Below are 22,714 nucleotides of genomic sequence, written 5' to 3' on the forward strand. Positions count from 1 at the left end.
CTTTCCTCCTCCCACTGAGTCTCCATCTGCTTCCTCTGAGGCATTTTATTTCCTTCCATTGACATGTTCTTGCCTTCAGTCCCTGTCATATCTGAAACTTCTATTCTCAGTGAACTGTCTTTCCTGACCAGCTGTCCCTTGCTACTGCAGTTGGCTGTTAGAATCTCTGCATATAACAAACCTTCATTGTCTTCGGACCTGTCGCTTGATCTTAGTGTGCTCATCGTCTTTTCCCTGGCCCCACGTGGGTCTGATAGGGCCTTCGTGTACGGCATGTCTCCGTTTTTGCTTACCATCCCCTTGTCTGCGCCTGACTTTGAATTTCCTTCATTGTCTTCAGACCTGTCGTTTGATCTCAGTGTGCTCATCGTCTTTTCCCTGGCCCCACGTGGGTCTGATAGGGCCTTCGTGTATGGCATGTCTCCGTTGTTGCTTACCATCCCCTTGTCTGTGCCTGACTTTGAATTTCCTGATGTCACATCTGAATTGTCATTTGTCTCTCTAATCTGTTTCAGGCTTTGCAGTTTCTCTTCTAAGCACTGTATCCTAGCTTCTGCTGCTAAGACCTGTACTTCCCACTTCCTGCACTCTTCAGCTATCCGCTCCTCCATTTTCTTACCAAGCTCTACTATCTTCCTTCCCCACTCTTCCTCCCTTTTTTGGAGCTCTAACTCACAGTCTTTCCTCCCTGGTTCGTCTACCAGATCTCTGGTTTTCCGTCCTCTAAGGCCACCCATTTTTTTTTTTTTTTTTTTTTTCTTTTCTTTTTATTACCACAGACAGAAGGCTAGAGGAGGGAGGGGGTGTGGGGGGGGAGAGAGAAAGGGTAGAAAGAGGGAGAGAGAGGAGAGAGAAAGGGTAGAAAGAGGGAGAGAGAGGAGAGAGAAAGGGTAGAAAGAGGGAGAGAGAGGAGAGAGTATGGGGGTGAGGGATAAGACCAAGGGGGAGAGAGAGAAATGTGAGGGGGGAGAGAAAGGGTAGAGAGAGGGAGAAAGAGAGGGAGAGGGAGAGGGAGAGAAAGAGAGAGAGAGGGAGAAAGGAGGGCGAGGGAAAAGGCTATGAGGGGAAAGGCTATGTGTGTGTGTGTGTGTGTGTGTGTGTGTGTGTGTGTGTGTGTGTGTGTGTGTGTGTGTTTGTGTGTGTGTGTGTGTGTGTGTGTGTGTGTGTGTGTGTGTGTGTGTGTGTGTGTGTGTGTGTGTGTAATTATGTGTCGAATTATGTGTGGGTTTATTATGTGTCTGAAAAGTAGGTGGCTTGTGCTTGGAGTGTAATGTAGATTCTCAGTTGTCGCTTTGTCCACAACCTCTTGTGACCTGACTCCCACCTTCACAGTGTTGCCTATATCGACCTGCTTATAGTGAGTTAATCGCCTTGTTCAATGGATTACCACTTGCTAAACCTTATTGAATACTTGAGTGCCTATTCTTTATCGTGCTATGAGAGTTAGACCATTCACATTCAGCTTGGCGGTTAATTGGAACCTGGACCCCACACCCAAACAACCACTCATAGGTGATACAGTACTTGTAGTGCAGCTGTAGCACTGTAGATTGTCCAGGTCGATGTGACGTCCTGGCGTAGATCCAGCTCGATGTACGTCCTGGCATAGATCCACCTCAATTTCTTCTCGTTAATAATGTACCCTATTCACTGTATTTCTTTCACTGGTCACACGATTGTTTCACTTTATTACCTTTCTTGGGTGACACTTGGCAACGCCGCCTTACACACTAGCCTGCGCCACAACGCTTTTATTTTCCAGATCACTTTCAAAATTGTGGCTCTCCCCATACTTATGTGGCTCAGGCAATTAAAAAAAACACTTCTAGGATTGTTGACTACCCTGACACACTTAGCAACCCTTGCAGAACACTTAGTAGCCCTCAAAAACACTTAAATTCCCGGAGCACCGACGGCGTGACTAGCGCGCTCGCTGCGTGGGTGGGTGGGTGTGTGTGTGTGTTAGATATACATAGTAATACTTTCATGAACGAGTGGTTTTAAGCAAATGACAACACTGCGACTAACTAGGTATCAAACACACGATAATTTAGCACGCCCCCCGAGCCAGCAAAAATTCCGAGATGCCTTAGTCCACTGAGTTTTCAATGCTCATCAATGGCTCAGTGGGGTATAGCGTCTCGAAATTTTGGTAGGCCCTGGAGGCATGTTAAAATATCGGGGGTTCGATCCCCGGCTGGTAGCAGTGTTTACAAGTATACATGTATACATAAACAACAGGGTACATTAGTCCATACATACACACAATAATACATACATATGAGCACATATACACACATATCCAAAAGAGTCCAGAAGGCTTGTGTAATGCAATTCCCTGATACCTTTTCTTGTCGGCTCTCGCAGTGACTGAAATACATCCTAGTTCTTCCTCTTAACCTGTAATATGTTTTATAAATGAATGAAGCCACGCAGTGTGGTGTAAGTAATTTTGATTAAAAATCTTTCTGCGAAGGCCACATCGAGAATTTCGAGCAGACAGACAGTGGGTATGGTTCTATCCTGCTTGAGTGGGACTTCATAGAGGGTGACGACCCACTGGTGAAGTACACCCTCGTTCTTCACGAGGACTTGTCTCTGGACATCTACTGCCCTGAGAGTCACTGCTCTGCTCCTCTCAACGACCTTGAGGCTTGTGAGGGAGGACAGTTCGAGCTGACGCCTTATTTTGATAACCCAGAGAATGGCACATACACTGGAGACGTAGCTACCACCGTTGCTTTTGCTGCTGATGAAGGTAAGTTTTGTGTGTGTTAATATGAAATATTAACGATATACTAACAAAAGTGAAAAAATAACAATAACTATCACAAGTGAAGCACTAACAGTACAACTAACACAAGTGAAACATGATTACTAAACTAACGTCAGGTATCTAACAATGTTCTTCAGTTATCTAAGTCAACACACTAATAAGGAACTAATGCCTATGTTCCTTTCTCAAACAGTTCCTGGACCACCTGCTGATTTCGTTGTCGGCAACATCACAGGTAGCTTTATAGAATTTATGTGGAACGGCCCTGTTGTAAACCCCAAGTGTGCTGCGGGGTAAGTTATTTATCACTGAAAAGGTGATATGATGCTATTACTGTGTTACAGTTTTTCCTGCTGGTGCATTGTTATGGGGCTATGGGACCCAACATGCATTTATGTATCTGTAAGTTACTCTGGGATACCTAATTATATTGAATTGATGGGGACTCAGGTCTAATTGTCATAAGGGCAGATCACTCTTATGGCTGTAAGGCAGCTGAGTCAAGCCTGTTTTTCTCAATATAATAGGTAATACTATAGACACACAAGCACACAATTTAAATAAGTAGTTTATAAAGTTGTAATTCTTTTTGTAAAAGTAAAATTAAGGTGTGGTAGAATTGTGGTAACTGGAGAATTGTGCTTGGCAAGTCTTTTGTTTTGGTGAGTGTGGGAGGAGCTTAGCTAGGCTCCTCCCTCTCCCCCTCTCTCTCTCTCTGTTGGTGGACTCCAAGCTGGCAGGACCTCTGGATCCTTCTATTTCTTTTGGGCATTATATGTGCTCCAGGGGTGAGTTTTATAACTTAAGTTGTGGCCACCATACCCAGGGTGACTAAAGTGTGTCAAAACACTAGTTAGCCCAGAGTTATGTCAAGAAGAGAGAAGGGCATTGTTGAAATGCACCATGTGGACTGTCCTAGGAGAGCAGCTAAGGGGTATGCAGGCTTATGTTTTGAATATGTGAATGCTGTAATTGTATATTCTGTACATATCTATTTAGAATACAGTTATATTTTTATAGTAGTAGTTTAAATAACCTGTGAAGAGGGCTGGTGAAAGGATCAGAGACACTGAGGATGATAAGTCATAATGTATGTATTACCCTAGACATAAGGCCTTTATGTAAAAGCTACCCCACACTAGAACATATAGTGAGAACCTTACTGTCAAAGTATAAGGAATAGCAACATAACGTAACATGCATTACTGTCACTGTGTTACAGTTGTTCCTGCTGGTGCATTACTGTCACTGTGTCACAGTTGTTCCTGCTGGTGCATTACTGTCACTGTGTTACAGTTGTTCCTGCTGGTGCATTACTGTCACTGTGTTACAGTTGTTCCTGCTGGTGCATTACTGTCACTGTGTTACAGTTGTTCCTGCTGGTGCATTACTGTCACTGTGTTACAGTTGTTCCTGCTGGTGCATTACTGTCACTGTGTCACAGTTGTTCCTGCTGGTGCATTACTGTCACTGTGTTACAGTTGTTCCTGCTGGTACATTACTGTCACTGTGTCACAGTTGTTCCTGCTGGTGCATTACTGTCACTGTGTTACAGTTGTTCCTGTTGTTAGGTAAGACACATATGTAACAGTCAGGTATCTTTATTTCGAAACGTTTCGCCTACACAGTAGGCTTCTTCAGTCGAGTACAGAAAAATTGATAGAAACTGAAGATACTTGAAGACGATGTAATCAGTCAATCACCCTTGAAGTTTTGAGGTTATCAGTCCCTCAGTCTGGAGAAGAGTATTGTTCCATAGTCGGTAACAATATGGAGTTGAAGTGACAGGATGGAGCCTTATATAACTCCAGAAGAAGAGATGTAGGCCACTAGTAGAGGTAAGAATGTAGTCGTTGGAAGGTCAGGTCTCTCTCAAATCCAGCCATGCTCATTAGTAGAAGTTGACAAAGTTGATTTCAGGTGTGTACCAAGATGCCCTTGTGTTGCAGAGTCTGACAGAGTGAACATTAAAATGGTATAAAATACCGACAGGTTGTTAGGTAAGACACATATGTAACAGTTAGGAATCTTTGTTTCGAAATGTTTCGCCTACACAGTAGGCTTCTTCAGTCGAGTACAGAAAAGTTGATAGAAGCTGAAGATACTTGAAGACGATGTAATCAGTCCATCACCCTTGAAATTTTGAGGTGGTCAGTCCCTCAGTTGTTCCTGCTGGTGCATTACTGTCAGCGTGTTGCAGTTGCTCATGTTGCTCTCGCTGGTACATTAGCAATCGTGAAAGTAATATACATACATCTCCAGGATGCCATTAGAGTTAATAATAGAGGTAATAATAGATGTGGACTGGGATTTGTTGACCCCATTTACAGTTGTCTTGAATTTTACCATATGTTGCTAAATGGGAATTACGCAGGTATTTACCAATCAATAAATTCAGGGCAGAGGTTTTGGTATCTCATCTCCTTCAGAGTTTTGATGATAATTCTTTGTGTTACTAATCTGATGTTGCTGCCCTTTATGACGATATTGATTCTGAATACAATCCATCGAACTAACCTTTTTCTGTTTAACAGCTGAACAAAAAAATGTATTAAAGCTGTTTTTACCTCACAATGGCAATAAATTTCCTTCAATTCTTAAGCGTCACTCAGATAATGTTTAGTTCAAAATGGAAGTGTTTAATGAACATCAGTTACAGAGTTCACAAAGAAGAGGTATGTGTAATAAAGTTGGTAGAATTACCGACAATATGTAAAGTAAAAGGACACAAGTGCAACTAATGTGACATTTATTGTGGCAACGTTTCGCTCTCCAGGAGCTTTATCAAGCCATTACAAACAATACATGGACACAGAGGGTATATAAAGGCTCAGAGTGAGGTGAATACTAGTGAGGTACCATTTCGATGTTCACTAGTGGTAGTAGTAGTAGTTGTAGTGACAAAAGTAATACAATATGGTAGAGCAATTAATTCGTACATGAGTAAAAGGATATAAAAGCTATTACTTGGGTAACATAAAAATAGGTTGGACAAATATAAACTGGAATGAGGCAGCTTGTTTCAGTGTTCACTCTCTGTGCTTTGTGTAGTATAACAGGAGAGACTATGTGATGGCAGGGTTTACTGTTTTCAGGAGGATTCTTGCTAAGACTTCGGAGATGGTGAAGCTGCCGTTGTTTTGTTTAATTGTATTCGAAACAGCGATCAGTGCTGATTCAAGGCACTTGCGTGTGCGGAAATTAGTTTCTTTTATCACTAATTGGGCGTCTCTGAATTTCATAAGATGATTGGTGGAATTTCGGTGTTGTACACACCGAAAGATTGATGGACTGACCACATCGACTCAAGGTTGAGGGACTGATTACCTCATTCTCCTCCTGTTCTTCAAGATTCTCCTTTGTATGGACTGATGAAGCCACTGTGTGGCGAAACGTTTCCTCAATAAAGATACCCAAGAGTTGCACATGTGTCTAATTTATCAACATGTCGGTTCTCTGAACCATTCATCTACAAACCTATTTTTATGTTACCCAAGTAATAGCTTTTATATCCTTTTACTCATGTACGAATTAATTGCTCTACCATATTGTATTACTTTTGTCACTACCACTACTACTACTACTACTACTACTACCACTAGTGAACATCGAAATGGTACCTCACTAGTATTCACCTCACTCTGAGCCTTTATATACCCTCTGTGTCCATGTATTGTTTGTAATGGCTTGATAAAGCTCCTGGAGAGCGAAACGTTGCCACAATAAATGTCACATTAGTTGCACTTGTGTCCTTTTACTTTACAAGAGGTATGTGAAAGACTTCACTATGCTTGGATTCCTTCTTAGAGTACACGATAGTTATATTAAACATCTGTGCTGCCTCTTTCTGTGGTACAGTAGAGCAAAAGGAAGAAACCAGGAATTAATTTCTGGTGAATTTAATGTCCATAACAATGCTGTTATCCAGACTGTTAAGATGTTCTGCTACCACCTAACTTAAGTTCAGGATTTTGAAGCAGTTCATGAAAGCTCTGGATTATAAGTGATGCCTTCAAACTTGTATGACTAATGTTCCAAATAATGTCTGAAACTAAAGACAAAGATGATACGTTTCTTGGACCACAAATTAGGCTGATGTTGTCATTTAAAGAGCTTCAAGGAAAACGACTGGGAAGTCTTTCGGTTTGTAGAGCACCGGTTTACGGGTAAGACCAAGGTTTGATTGAACAATATCTGCATTTGTACTTGAAATTTTGACGACCACATATGGAAGACGTGAGTGAAGAAGGTGAACATTTTCGTCTGGACAATCAACCATTTAGAAGAGGTGCCAGGGAAGACAAGATGAAGCCATCAATGGTGGTTACATCTGGGGTTGATTATAGAGAGACGTAGAAGTATATAAGAGATGATTTCGTTCGTTTGTGGCACTTATCAGGAATGATGTAGTACTTCGTTACATGCGTTATGATTATTTTATTTTCGTTATATTATTCAACATAAATTTATATGCACAATTAGTGTTTTCCTGTCCTACAAATCTTTGATGCTATGGAAATATAGATTTCTAACCTGTAATAAAGCTGTTGACGCTAGAAATATAAATTATGTATATTTTAAAATCAGTATACAAGACAAACGTAACAAAAAAATATAAACAGAACTTTTCCCAAAATTGTTGCCTATTGTAATGTTTATGTCCTTTTCTGCAGGTATGTCATTTCATGTGATATTAATATGAAACGGATCAGTGAAGATTCCCATCATGCAGCAGAGGACTACGAGTACGACATGCTTTTGGGCCCCAATGATCCATGCACCACTTACATCTGTGATGCTCTCTCCTTTGGCTTCTCTGGTGAAGAAAGTGATGCAATCATTGTGAATGTTACTACTGGAGAGCTAAGTAATTATTTCATTTTTATTGGAGGAACTTTGATAAGAGAGACCAGGTAGGAGTGTTTATGAACACATTACAAAACGGATGGGACTCGAACCCAAGGCAGATGAATCCTAAAATTCACAGGCCAGTGAACTGACCACTTGACCAACTGGTTCTAATAGCAATTATCCAACTTTCTTGTAGATAGGACAGTCTATTAATATAAGAATTCTGGATATTAATATCGTATGCATACGCGGTAACCATGTATGAGTCGTGTGTGTTCGATCTGTAGACTTGTAAGTCGTGGTTTTCTACAGTTGCCTGCGATGCAATGATGATGTTCAGGAGCATAACTGAGACTTCTTTGAAAAACAGTCCATTGTTCTCTGATTCCAACCACCGTTGTTGCCAGCAGTGTTGGAATCTCTGAAACAGTATTGAGAAATAGCCTGAAAACGGACAACCCTGTGGGAGATTAGTTGAGCGTGAATAATAGACCGAGTAGCTAAAACTGTGTGTTTCCAACCATGAATGCCAGTGTGTCTTGGATCTGCAGGCAACTTCCGATAATACTTCTTCCATCATAAACCATTCAAGGTGGCCTTCAGTGTCACCAGAGAGCCGTCTAAATCGTCCCAAGATAAATCTATTATCACTGGATGCAGTGACAACCACCACCAAGAGAGCTTCATAACATTAAGGAACCCAGTCTTCAAAGGACAGATTCTTGAAGAGATGTCAAGACTTCCAACTTACATTGTGTTCGTGAAGACAGTCAAGTTCCAGACACCAACTCGAGTATAGTTGGATGTATACAGGCTCCCAGTGATAGAAGAAGAGTTATACACAAGTAACCCACTCACTGAGTTATATCCCCAGAGAGTGATAGTTTCTGGTAATATCGTTAAAATGATTCTTCTTATAGTTTACCCGCATGACCTGTGTGATTCATACTAGAACTGTGGGCTAAGAGAACGCCTGTAGTTACTAGAACTGTGGGTTAAGAGAACGCCTGTAATTACTAGAACTGTGAACTAAGAGAACGCCTGTAATTACTAGAACTGTGAACTAAGAGAACGCCTGTAATTACTAGAACTGTGGGCAAAGAGAACGCCTGTAATTACTAGAACTGTGGGCTAAGAGAACGCCCGTAATTACTAGAACTGTGGGCTAAGAGAACGCCTGTAATTACTAGAACTGTGAACTAAGAGAACGCCTGTAATTACTAGAACTGTGAACTAAGAGAACGCCTGTAATTACTAGAACTGTGGGCTAAGAGAACGCCTGTAATTACTAGAACTGTGGGCTAAGAGAACGCCTGTAATTACTAGAACTGTGGGCTAAGAGAACGCCTGTAATTACTAGAACTGTGGGCTAAGAGAACGCCTGTAATTACTAGAACTGTGGGCTAAGAGAACGCCTGTAATTACTAGAACTGTGAACTAAGAGAACGCCTGTAATTACTAGAACTGTGAACTAAGAGAACGCCTGTAATTACTAGAAATGTGAACTAAGAGAACGCCTGTAATTACTAGAACTGTGGGCTAAGAGAACGCCTGTAATTACTAGAACTGTGGGCTAAGAGAAAGCCTGTAATTACTAGAACTGTGGGCTAAGAGAACGCCTGTAATTACTAGAACTGTGAACTAAGAGAACGCCTGTAGTTACTAGAACTGTGAACTAAGAGAACGCCTGTAATTACTAGAACTGTGGGCTAAGAGAACGCCTGTAATTACTAGAACTGTGGGCTAAGAGAACGCCTGTAATTACTAGAACTGTGGGCTAAGAGAACGCCTGTAATTACTAGAACTGTGAACTAAGAGAAAGCCTGTAATTACTAGAACTGTGAACTAAGAGAACGCCTGTAATTACTAGAACTGTGGGCAAAGAGAACGCCTGTAATTACTAGAACTGTGGGCTAAGAGAACGCCTGTAATTACTAGAACTGTGGGCTAAGAGAACGCCTGTAATTACTAGAACTGTGAACTAAGAGAACGCCTGTAATTACTAGAACTGTGAACTAAGAGAACGCCTGTAATTACTAGAACTGTGGGCTAAGAGAACGCCTGTAATTACTAGAACTGTGGGCTAAGAGAACGCCTGTAATTACTAGAACTGTGAACTAAGAGAACGCCTGTAATTACTAGAACTATGAACTAAGAGAACGCCTGTAGTTACTAGAACTGTGAACTAAGAGAACGCCTGTAATTACTAGAACTGTGAACTAAGAGAACGCCTGTAATTACTAGAACTGTGGGCTAAGAGAACGCCTGTAATTACTAGAACTGTGAACTAAGAGAACGCCTGTAATTACTAGAACTGTGGGCTAAGAGAACGCCTGTAATTACTAGAACTGTGAACTAAGAGAACGCCTGTAATTACTAGAACTGTGAACTAAGAGAACGCCTGTAATTACTAGAACTGTGGGCTAAGAGAACGCCTGTAATTACTAGAACTGTGGGCTAAGAGAACGCCTGTAATTACTAGAACTGTGGGCTAAGAGAACGCCTGTAATTACTAGAACTGTGGGCTAAGAGAACGCCTGTAATTACTAGAACTGTGAACTAAGAGAACGCCTGTAATTACTAGAACTGTGGGCTAAGAGAACGCCTGTAATTACTAGAACTGTGGGCTAAGAGAACGCCTGTAATTACTAGAACTGTGGGCTAAGAGAACGCCTGTAATTACTAGAACTGTGGGCTAAGAGAACGCCTGTAATTACTAGAACTGTGAACTAAGAGAACGCCTGTAATTACTAGAACTGTGAACTAAGAGAACGCCTGTAGTTACTAGAACTGTGAACTAAGAGAACGCCTGTAATTACTAGAACTGTGAACTAAGAGAACGCCTGTAATTACTAGAACTGTGGGCTAAGAGAACGCCTGTAATTACTAGAACTGTGGGCTAAGAGAACGCCTGTAATTACTAGAACTGTGGGCTAAGAGAACGCCTGTAATTACTAGAACTGTGGGCTAAGAGAACGCCTGTAATTACTAGAACTGTGGGCTAAGAGAACGCCTGTAATTACTAGAACTGTGGGCTAAGAGAACGCCTGTAATTACTAGAACTGTGGGCTAAGAGAACGCTTGTAATTACTAGAACTGTGGGCTAAGAGAACGCCTGTAATTACTAGAACTGTGGGCTAAGAGAACGCCTGTAATTACTAGAACTGTGGGCTAAGAGAACGCCTGTAATTACTAGAACTGTGGGCTAAGAGAACGCCTGTAATTACTAGAACTGTGGGCTAAGAGAACACCTATAATAACCTGAAGGATATTACAATATGACATTAGGTACAATACAAAAATATTCCGCAGATAGGAGAGAGAAGCTTAAGACATAGACATTGGACGATGGCCAAACACGTTATATATTCAAGATTATAATTAGCTTAAGAGTATACTCATAACTGGTAATGATAGTTATCACATAAAAAAGTCAGCACTACCCATCAGTCGATAGAGCCACTTAGGTGATCATGAGTGAAGAGCCACTTAGGTGATCAGGAGTGAAGAGCCACTTAGGTGATCAGGAGTGAAAAGCCACTTAGGTGATCAGGAGTGAAGAGCCACTTAGATGATCAGGAGTGAAGAGCCACTTAGGTGATCAGGAGTGAAGAGCCACTTAGGTGATCATGAGTGAAGAGCCACTTAGGTGCTCAGGAGTGAAGAGGCACTTAGGTGCTCAGGAGTGAAGAGCCACTTAGGTGATCATGAGTGAAGAGCCACATAGGTGATCAGGAGTGAAGAGCCACTTAGGTGCTCAGGAGTGAAGAGCCACTTAGGTGATCATGAGTGAAGAGCCACTTAGATGATCATGAGTGAAGAGCCACTTAGGTGATCATGAGTGAAGAGCCACTTAGGTGATCATGAGTGAAGAGCCACTTAGGTGATAGGAGTGAAGAGCCACTTAGGTGATCATGAGTGAAGAGCCACTTAGGTGATCATGAGTGAAGAGCCACTTAGGTGATCATGAGTGAAGAGCCACTTAGGTGATCATGAGTGAAGAGCCACTTAGGTGATCATGAGTGAAGAGCCACTTAGGTGATCATGAGTGAAGAGCCACTTAGGTGATCATGAGTGAAGAGCCACTTAGGTGATCATGAGTGAAGAGCCACTTAGGTGATCATGAGTGAAGAGCCACTTAGGTGATCAGGAGTAAAGAGCCACTTAGGTGATCAGGAGTGAAGAGCCACTTAGGTGATCAGGAGTGAAGAGCCACTTAGATGATCAGGAGTGAAGAGCCACTTAGGTGATCAGGAGTGGAGAGCCACTTAGGTGATCAGGAGTGAAGAGCCACTTAGGTGATCATAAGTGAAGAGCCACTTAGGTGATCAGGAGTGAAGAGCCACTTAGATGATCAGGAGTGAAGAGCCACTTAGGTGATCATGAGTGAAGAGCCACTTAGGTGATCAGGAGTGAAGAGCCACTTAGGTGATCAGGAGTGAAGAGCCACTTAGGTGATCAGGAGTGAAGAGCCACTTAGGTGATCATGAGTGAAGAGCCACTTAGGTGATCAGGAGTGAAGAGCCACTTAGGTGATCAGGAGTGAAGAGCCACTTAGGTGATCATGAGTGAAGAGCCACTTAGGTGATCATGAGTGAAGAGTCACTTAGGTGATCAGGAGTGAAGAGCCACTTAGGTGATCATGAGTGAAGAGCCACTTAGGTGATCAGGAGTGAAGAGCCACTTAGGTGATCAGGAGTGAAGAGCCACTTAGGTGATCATGAGTGAAGAGCCACTTAGGTGATAAGGAGTGAAGAGCCACTTAGGTGATCAGGAGTGAAGAGCCACTTAGGTGATCAGGAGTGAAGAGCCTCTTAGGTGATCAGGAGTGAAGAGCCACTTAGGTGATCGGGAGTAAAGAGCCACTTAGGTGATCAGGAGTGAAGAGCCACTTAGATGATCAGGAGTGAAGAGCCACTTAGGTGATCAGGAGTGAAGAGCCACTTAGGTGATCAGGAGTGAAGAGCCACTTAGGTGATCAGGAGTGAAGAGCCACTTAGGTGATCAGGAGTGAAGAGCCACTTAGATGATCAGGAGTGAAGAGCCACTTAGGTGATCAGGAGTGAAGAGCCACTTAGATGATCAGGAGTGAAGAGCCACTTAGATGATCAGGAGTGAAGAGCCACTTAGGTGATCAGGAGTGAAGAGCCACTTTGATGATCAGGAGTGAAGAGCCACTTAGGTGATCAGGAGTGAAGAGCCACTTAGATGATCAGGAGTGAAGAGCCACTTAGGTGATCAGGAGTGAAGAGCCACTTAGATGATCAGGAGTGAAGAGCCACTTAGGTGATCATGAGTGAAGAGCCACTTAGGTGATCAGGAGTGAAGAGCCACTTAGGTGATCAGGAGTGAAGAGCCACTTAGATGATCAGGAGTGAAGAGCCACTTAGATGATCAGGAGTGAAGAGCCACTTAGGTGATCAGGAGTGAAGAGCCACTTAGGTGATCAGGAGTGAAGAGCCACTTAGATGATCAGGAGTGAAGAGCCACTTAGGTGATCAGGATTGAAGAGCCACTTAGATGATCACGAGTGAAGAGCCACTTAGGTGATCAGGAGTGAAGAGCCACTTAGGTGATCAGGAGTGAAGAGCCACTTAGGTGATCAGGAGTGAAGAGCCACTTAGATGATCAGGAGTGAAGAGCCACTTAGATGATCAGGAGTGAAAAGCCACTTAGGTGATCAGAAGTGAAGAACCACTTAGATGATCAGGAGTGAAGAGCCACTTAGGTGATTAGGAGTGAAGAGCCACTTAGGTGATCAGGAGTGAAGAGCCACTTAGATGATCAGGAGTGAAGAGCCACTTAGGTGATCAGGAGTGAAGAGCCACTTAGGTGATCAGGAGTGAAGAGCCACTTAGATGATCAGGAGTGAAGAGCCACTTAGGTGATCAGGAGTGAAGAGCCACTTAGATGATCAGGAGTGAAGAGCCACTTAGGTGATCAGGAGTGAAGAGCCACTTAGGTGATCAGGAGTGAAGAGCCACTTAGGTGATCAGGAGTGAAGAGCCACTTAGATGATCAGGAGTGAAGAGCCACTTAGATGATCAGGAGTGAAGAGCCACTTAGGTGATCAGGAGTGAAGAGCCACTTAGGTGATCAGGAGTGAAGAGCCACTTAGATGATCAGGAGTGAAGAGCCACTTAGGTGATCAGGAGTGAAGAGCCACTTAGATGATCAGGAGTGAAGAGCCACTTAGGTGATCAGGAGTGAAGAGCCACTTAGGTGATCAGGAGTGAAGAGCCACTTAGGTGATCAGGAGTGAAGAGCCACTTAGGTGATCAGGAGTGAAGATCCACTTAGGTGATCAGGAGTGAAGAGCCACTTAGATGATCAGGAGTGAAGAGCCACTTAGGTGATCAGGATTGAAGAGCCACTTAGATGATCAGGAGTGAAGAACCACTTAGGTGATCAGGAGTGAAGAGCCACTTAGGTGATCAGGAGTGAAGAGCCACTTAGATGATCAGGAGTGAAGAACCACTTAGGTGATCAGGAGTGAAGAGCCACTTAGGTGATCAGGAGTGAAGAGCCACTTAGGTGATCAGGAGTGAAGAGCCACTTAGATGATCAGGAGTGAAGAACCGCTTAGGTGATCAGGAGTGAAGAGCCACTTAGGTGCTCAGGAGTGAAGAGCCACTTAGGTGATCAGGAGTGAAGAGCCACTTAGGTGATCAGGAGTGAAGAGCCACTTAGGTGATCAGGAGTGAAGAGCCGCTTAGATGATCAGGAGTGAAGAACCACTTAGGTGATCAGGAGTGAAGAGCCACTTAGGTGATCAGGAGTGAAGAGCCACTTAGGTGATCATGAGTGAAGAGCCACTTAGATGATCAGGAGTGAAGAGCCACTTAGGTGATCAGGAGTGAAGAGCCACTTAGGTGATCAGGAGTGAAGAGCCACTTAGATGATCAGGAGTGAAGAGCCACTTAGATGATCAGGAGTGAAGAGCCACTTAGATGATCAGGAGTGAAGAGCCACTTAGATGATCAGGAGTGAAGAGCCACTTAGGTGATCATGAGTGAAGAGCCACTTAGGTGATCATGAGTGAAGAGCCACTTAGGTGATCATGAGTGAAGAGCCACTTAGATGATCAGGAGTGAAGAGCCACTTAGATGATCAGGAGTGAAGAGCCACTTAGGTGATCATGAGTGAAGAGCCACTTAGGTGATCATGAGTGAAGAGCCACTTAGATGATCCGGAGTGAAGAGCCACTTAGATGATCAGGAGTGAAGAGCCACTTAGGTGATCATGAGTGAAGAGCCACTTAGGTGATCATTAGTGAAGAGCCACTTAGATGATCAGGAGTGAAGAGCCACTTAGATGATCAGGAGTGAAGAGTCACTTAGGTGATCATGAGTGAAGAGCCACTTAGGTGATCATGAGTGAAGAGCCACTTAGATGATCAGGAGTGAAGAGCCACTTAGATGATCAGGAGTGAAGAGCCACTTTGGTGATCAGGATTGAAGAGCCACTTAGGTGATCAGGAGTGAAGAGCCACTTAGATGATCAGGAGTGAAGAGCCACTTAGATGATCAGGAGTGAAGAGCCACTTAGGTGATCAGGATTGAAGAGCCACTTAGATGATCAGGAGTGAAGAACCACTTAGGTGATGAGGAGTGAAGAGCCACTTAGGTGATCAGGAGTGAAGAGCCACTTAAGTGATCAGGAGTGAAGAGCCACTTAGATGATCAGGAGTGAAGAGCCACTTAGATGATCAGGAGTGAAGAGCCACTTAGGTGATCAGGATTGAAGAGCCACTTAGATGATCAGGAGTGAAGAACCACTTAGGTGATCAGGAGTGAAGAGCCACTTAGGTGATCAGGAGTGAAGAGCCACTTAGGTGATCAGGAGTGAAGAGCCACTTAGATGATCAGGAGTGAAGAACCAGTTAGGTGATCAGGAGTGAAAAGCCACTTAGGTGATTAGGTGTGAAGAGCCACTTAGATGATCAGGAGTGAAGAGCCACTTAGATGATCAGGAGTGAAAAGCCACTTAGGTGATTAGGTGTGAAGAGCCACTTAGATGATCAGGAGTGAAAAGCCACTTAGGTGATTAGGTGTGAAGAGCCACTTAGATGATCAGGAGTGAAGAGCCACTTAGATGATCAGGAGTGAAAAGCCACTTAGGTGATCAGGAACTTGCATTTTGGTAGCAAAGTGTTCAGCAAAGAGGCCCGCCTTGTCTTGACTACTAGTAGAGGTGGTCCCATCCTGTCGATTAAGAGGTGGCCTGATGAACTCATTCCACCTCTTAATCGACAGGATGGGACCACCTCTACTAGTAGTCAAGAGAAGGCGGACCTCTTTGCTGAACACTTTGCTACCAAAATGCAAGTTCCTGATCCAGCAAGGGACCCTCCTTGGCTAGCTGCAAGAACTGTGTCAAAACTGTCAGTGGTGACAATAAGGCAGGAGGAGGTGCATTCCCTTCTTAAATCGCTTGAACAAGAAAAGGCTGTGGGCCCAGACAAGTTGAGCCCAAGATTGTTGAGAAGATGTGCATACCAGCTAGCAGCACCTCTAACTCGCATCTTTCAGCACTGCCTAGTACAGTGTAAATGGCCCTCTCTATGGAAAGAGGCAAATGTAGTCCCTGTTCACAAAAAGATGAGCAGAGCAGAAATCAGCAACTACAGACCAGTGTCACTCCTGTCAATCACTGGCAAGCTCCTTGAGACAATAATCTCAAGACAAATGACAGAGTTTTTTGACTACCACTCACTACTTTGTGATCGTCAATATGGCTTCAGGAAAGGTTACTCTGTTGCTGATCTGTTGTTAAACCTCTCCACTAAGTGGCACCAGTCACTGGATGAATCCAAAGTCAGCTGTGTGGTAGCACTGGACATTGCTGGCGCTTTCGACCGGGTGTGGCACCAGGGCCTCTTAGCAAAACTTCAAGCACTGGCAATTGCAGGCTCTACACTACGTCTCCTCAGTGATTACCTTCATGGTAAATCTCTAAGTGTAGTTCTCAATGGAACGGAATCAGCAAGACATCCTATTGGGGCAAGTGATCCACAAGGAAGCATGCTGGGACCATTGTTATGGAATGTCTACTTCAACGACCTTCTTCATCTCACCCCAGAATCCCATGCATATGCAGACGACTGTACACTGACATTCACTTATCCAAGAGAAGAAATACCAGCTGCTCTAAGCTACATAAATCACCAGCTAAGAGCTATATCAGCTTGGGGAAATGGATGGCAAGTAACATTTGCACATGAAAAAACGCAAATGATGATCGTCTCTTGGCACCATGATGGTAATGCTGGTGCAGTAGTAAGGATGAATGGGAGGGAGTTGGCACCTGGAGAAGAAGTTGATATCCTTGGGGTGAAATTTGACTCCATACTAACCATGAAGAACCATATTGTAAATCTTGCAAACAAGGCAGCCAATATTGTCGAAGTACCACACTTGGATCCACTTCGAGGACAGCATGAAACAAGCTTTTATGCCACAAGATGGGCAGAAAGCAGCAACTTCACTCTGGCTGTACCCTTCTCCAGAACATCACTCCATCTGAGATCATATATACCCAGGATGACTCGAGTATGGAACACATTCGTTCAGCATAATGATGTCAACGAGATAAAGTCAGTTGATCAAATGAAAATGCTGGCCCACAGATGGCTCCAATCTCATCCTGTTCCCTGCTTGTATGTCTTATAACAATAAAAATGCTTTCAAATGAACTGATGTAGGTAACAGCTCTTAACCTTGTCAAACCCTGTGGAAAAAAAAAAAAGTGGTGAGTACATGTATAAGGAAGTGAGACAGTACCTGGTCAAAAAGACAGTGCCTGGTCAGAGATTTATGGAACAAATAGTGAAGACAAGAAAGATGTACTTCCCTGCCACCAGATCCATTGTGCTTGCAGTGTGATCTCTGGTTCCTAGATGGCACTGACATGCACACCCCACCAGGTGACATGACAAGTACGAAGACCCAACCACCGCTTCTTGAAGTAGTTACCCTAATATATAGCAAGAACCTCTTACCCCCAGAGCCAGTGTCTGTGTGTGTGTGTGTTGTGTGTGTATGGGTACTCACCTAATTTGGATTACAGGAGTCAGGTTATAGCTCCTGGTCCCGCCTCTTCACTGGTCGCTATTAGCTCCACTGTCTCATTGCTTCATGAGCTTTATCATACCTCTTCTTAAAGCTATGTATGGATCATGCCTCCACTACATCACTCTCCAGACTATTCCACTTCCTGACAACTCTATGACTGAAGAAATACTTCCTAACATCCCTGGGACTCATTTGAGTCTTTAACTTCCAGTTGTGACCCTTTATTGCTGTGTCCCATCTCTGGAATATCCTGTCTTTGTCCACCTTGTCAATTCCTCTCAGTATTTTATATATCATTATCATGTCCTCCCTATCCCTCCTGTCCTCCAGTGTTGTCAGGTCGATTTCCCTTAACCTCTTCTCGAAGGACATGCTCTTTACCTCCGGGAATAGTCTTGTTGCAAAGCTTTGTACTTTCTCTGAAATTTTTGACGTGCTTGTGAGTGTACTCACCTAATTGTAGTTGCAGGGGTCGAGACTCAGCTCCTGGCCCGGCATCTTCACTGAGTTCTACTACGTCCTCTCTCTCCATGCTCCATGAGCTTTATCATACCTCATCTTAAAGCTATGTATGGCTCCTGCCCCCACTACATCACTTGCCAGGCTCTTTCACTTCCTGATTACTCTATGATTAATTAAAGAAATACTTCCTAACATCCCTTTGACTCATCTGGGTCTTCAACTTCCAATTATGACCCCTTGTTTCTGTGTCCCCTCTCTGGAACGTCCTGTCTCTGCCCACCTTGTCTATTCCATGCAGTATTTTGTATGTTGTTATCATGTCTCCCCTAACCCTCCTGTCCTCTAGTGTCGTCAGGCCGATTTCCCTTAACCTTTCTTCGGAGGACATTCCCCTTAGCTCTGGAACTAACCTTGTCGCAAACTTCTGCACTTTCTCTAATTTCTTGACGTTCTTGATCAAGTGTGGGTTCCAAACAGGTGTTGCATACTCCAGTATGGGCCTGACATACATAGTGTACAGTGTCTTGAACAATTCTTTACTAAGGTATCGGAATGCTGTTCTCAGGTTTGCCAGGCGCCCGTATGCTGCAGGAGTTACCTGGTTGATGTGTGCTTCCGGAGTCGTGCTCGGTGTTATACTCACCCCAAGATCTTTCTCCTTGAGTGAGGTTTGCAGTCTTTGGCCACCTAGCCTATACTCTGTCTGCGGTCTTCTTTGCTCTTCTCCAATCTTCATGACTTTGCATTTGGTGGGGTTAAATTCGAGAAGCCAGTTGCTGGACCAGGTGTCCAGCCTGTCCAGGTCTCTTTGAAGTCCTAGGTGATCCTCATCTGATTTAATTCTCCTCATTAACTTCACATCATCTGCGAACAAGGACACTTCTGAGTCTAACCCTTCCATCATGTCGTTCACATATACCAAAAATAGCACTGGTCCTAGGACCGACCCCTGTGGGACCCCGCTCGTCACAGGTGCCCACTGTGATACATCATTACGTACTATGACTCGTTGTTGTCTCCCTGTCAGGTATTCTCTGATCCATTGCAGTGCCCTTCCTGTTATATGCGCCTGATGCTCTAGCTTCTGCACTGATCTCTTGTGAGGAACTGTGTCAAAGGCCTTCTTGCAGTCCAAGAAGATGCAATCAACCCACCCCTCTCTCTCGTGTCTTACTTCTGTTATTTTATCATAAAACTCCAGAAGGTTTGTGACACAGGATTTGCCTTCCATGAATCCGTGCTGGTTGGCATTTATACTCCTGTTCCGTTCCAGGTGCTCCACCACTCTCCTCCTGATAATCTTCTCCATAATTTTGCATACTATACACGTCTATAGTTTAGTGCCTCTTTTCTGTCTCCTTTTTTAAAAATGGGAACTACATTTGCCGTCTTCCATACCTCAGGTAGTTGCCCAGTTTCCAGGGACGTGTTGAAGATTGTGGTAAGTGGCACGCACAACATGTGTGCATGTGTGTGTGTGTGTGTGTGTGTGTGTGTGTGTGTGTGTGTGTGTGTGTGTGTGTGTGTGTGTGTGTGTGTGTGTGTGTGTGTGTGTGTGTGTGTGCATGTGCGTGTGTGTGAGTGTGAGTGTGTGTGTGTGTGTGTGTGTGTGTGGGCCTGGTCATAAATAATCGTCTCTTGATATGTAGATTTCTATACTTTAAATAATTTCATTGCATATTATTTATTTTTGACAGTACCAAGCGCCCCGACAAACCTGAGGGTGGTACCAAGCGACCCCTTCCCAGTGATCCTGGTATGGGATCCTCCCACTGACAACAAACAATGTGTAGATTTCTACAGATTGTGCTCAACACTTGTGGGGACCCAGGACACTGTGTGCCAGACGGTGAGTAGATTTTGCAGGGGGTAATGAGGGTGAGGGTCACTGTGTGGTGAGGGAGAGGGTCAGGTGGTTGTGAGGGGCAGGGAGTGGCGAGAGAGAGGGTCAGGGAGTGGTAATGGAGCGGGGATAATGAGGAGAGGAGGGTCAGGGCGTGGTAAGGGTCCGGGGATATTGAGGGGAGGAGGGTCAGGGGATGGTGAGGGAGAGGGTCAGGGGATGGTGAGGGAGAGGGTCAAGGGATGGTGAGGGAGAGGGTCAGGGGGTGGTGATGGAGAGGGTCAGGGGGTTGTGAGGGAGAGGGTCAGAGGATGGTGAGGGAGAGGTCAGGGGATGGTGAGGTAGAGGGTCAAGGGATGGTGAGGGAGAGGGTCAGGGGGTGGTGATGGAGAGGGTCAGGGGGTTGTGAGGGAGAGGGTCAGGAGATGGTGAGGGAGAGGTCAGGGGATGGTGAGGGAGAGGGTCAGTGGATGGTGAGGTAGAGGGTCAAGGGATGGTGAGGGAGAGGGTCAGGGGGTGGTGATGGAGAGGGTCAGGGGGTTGTGAGGGAGAGGGTCAGGAGATGGTGAGGGAGAGGGTCAGGGGGTGGTGAATAAGAGGGTCAGGGGATGTTGAAGGAGAGGGTCAGGGGGTCGTGAGGGAGAGGGTCAGGGGGTGGTGAATGAGAGGGTCAGGGGATGGTGAGGGAGAGGGTCGAGGGATGGTGTGGGAGAGGGTAAGGGGATGGTGAGGGAAAAGGTCAGGGGATGGTGAGGGAGAGGGTCAGGGAGTGGTGAGGGAGAGGGTCGAGGGATGGTGTGGGAGAGGGTAAGGGGATGGTGAGGGAGAGGGTCAGGGAGTGGTGAGGGAGAGGGTCAGGGGGTGGTGAGGGAAAAGGTCAGGGGATGGTGAGGGAGAGGGTCAGGGAGTGGTGATAAACTCTTGTAGTGATATTTGAGATATAGTCAGGTAGTTAAAAATTATATTCAGGTGACTATTATTACTGACAGGTAAAGGACACGCTCGCTGAGATGACTTTTATGGAGACTTGTGACACATACGACGTGAGCGTAACACCCGTGACACTATCTGGTGTCGAGGGACCTGCCTTAAACCAGACGGTCACCATTACAACTGATACTGGTATGTTACTTACACTGGAGAGGTTTTCGGGGGTCACCGCCCCCGCAGCCCGGTCTGAGACCAGGTCTCATGGTGGATCAGGGTTTCATCAACCAGGCTGTTACTGCTGACCGCACGCAAGCTGACGTACGAACCACAGCCCGGTTTGTCAGGTACTGACTTTAGGTGCTTCAGAATGTTAATGAAGTGCAGTTAGTGTGCTAAGATTATAAGAAGATTCTAAGAAGAAAACCTTCCAGGTGTTAACTAATTAGAAAGTTATCTTAGAGTGCACTGCACGCATTGTCAACACTGCACGCATTGTCAACACTGCACGCATTGTCAACACTGCACGCATTGTCAACACTGCACGCATTGTCAACACTGCACGCATTGTCAACACTGCACGCATTGTCAACACTGCACGCATTGTCAACACTGCACGCATTGTCAACACTGCACGCATTGTCAACACTGCACGCATTGTCAACACTGCACATTGTCAACACTGCACGCATTGTCAACACTGCACGCATTGTCAACACTGCACGCATTGTCAACACTGCACGCATTGTGCACGCATTGTCAACACTGCACGCATTGTCAACACTGCACGCATTGTCAACACTGCACGCATTGTCAACACTGCACGCATTGTCAACACTGCACGCATTGTCAACACTGCACGCATTGCATTGTCAACACTGCACGCATTGTCAACACTGCACGCATTGTCAACACTGCACGCATTGTCAACACTGCACGCATTGTCAACACTGCACGCATTGTCAACACTGCACGCATTGTCAACACTGCACGCATTGTCAACACTGCACGCATTGTCAACACTGCACGCATTGTCAACACTGCACGCATTGTCAACACTGCACGCATTGTCAACACTGCACGCATTGTCAACACTGCACGCATTGTCAACACTGCACGCATTGTCAACACTGCACGCATTGTCAACACTGCACGCATTGTCAACACTGCACGCATTGTCAACACTGCACGCATTGACAACACTGCACGCATTGTCAACACTGCACGCATTGACAACACTGCACGCATTGTCAACACTGCACGCATTGACAACACTGCACGCATTGACAACACTGCACGCATTGACAACACTGCACGCATTGACAACACTGCACGCATTGACAACACTGCACGCATTGACAACACTGCACGCATTGTCAACACTGCACGCATTGACAACACTGCACGCATTGACAACACTGCACGCATTGACAACACTGCACGCATTGACAACACTGCACGCATTGTCAACACTGCACGCATTGACAACACTGCACGCATTGACAACACTGCACGCATTGTCAACACTGCACGCATTGTCAACACTGCACGCATTGACAACATTGCACGCATTGACAACACTGCACGCATTGTCAACACTGCACGCATTGACAACACTGCACGCATTGAGAACACTGCACGCATTGTCAACACTGCACGCATTGTCAACACTGCACGCATTGACAAGATTGCACGCATTGACAACACTGCACGCATTGTCAACACTGCACGCATTGACAACACTGCACGCATTGACAACACTGCACGCATTGTCAACACTGC

The 22,714-nt window shown here is 44.8% G+C and overlaps 1 protein-coding gene across 1 annotated transcript in view; it reads left to right on the forward strand.

Moving 5' to 3' along the window:
- The window catches only part of LOC128686205 (uncharacterized), a 42,813-nt gene that overhangs the window by 15,001 nt on the left and 5,098 nt on the right, over positions 1-22,714 (forward strand). Inside the window, exons 2-6 of the mRNA XM_053773026.2 lie at positions 2,477-2,758; positions 2,970-3,069; positions 7,450-7,643; positions 19,860-20,011; positions 20,995-21,127. Coding sequence (XP_053629001.2) covers positions 2,477-2,758; positions 2,970-3,069; positions 7,450-7,643; positions 19,860-20,011; positions 20,995-21,127 — 861 coding nt within the window. The remainder of the gene's footprint in view (positions 1-2,476; positions 2,759-2,969; positions 3,070-7,449; positions 7,644-19,859; positions 20,012-20,994; positions 21,128-22,714) is intronic.

Source organism: Cherax quadricarinatus, chromosome 9, assembly GCF_038502225.1.
Source record: "Cherax quadricarinatus isolate ZL_2023a chromosome 9, ASM3850222v1, whole genome shotgun sequence".
NCBI lineage: Eukaryota > Metazoa > Arthropoda > Malacostraca > Decapoda > Parastacidae > Cherax > Cherax quadricarinatus.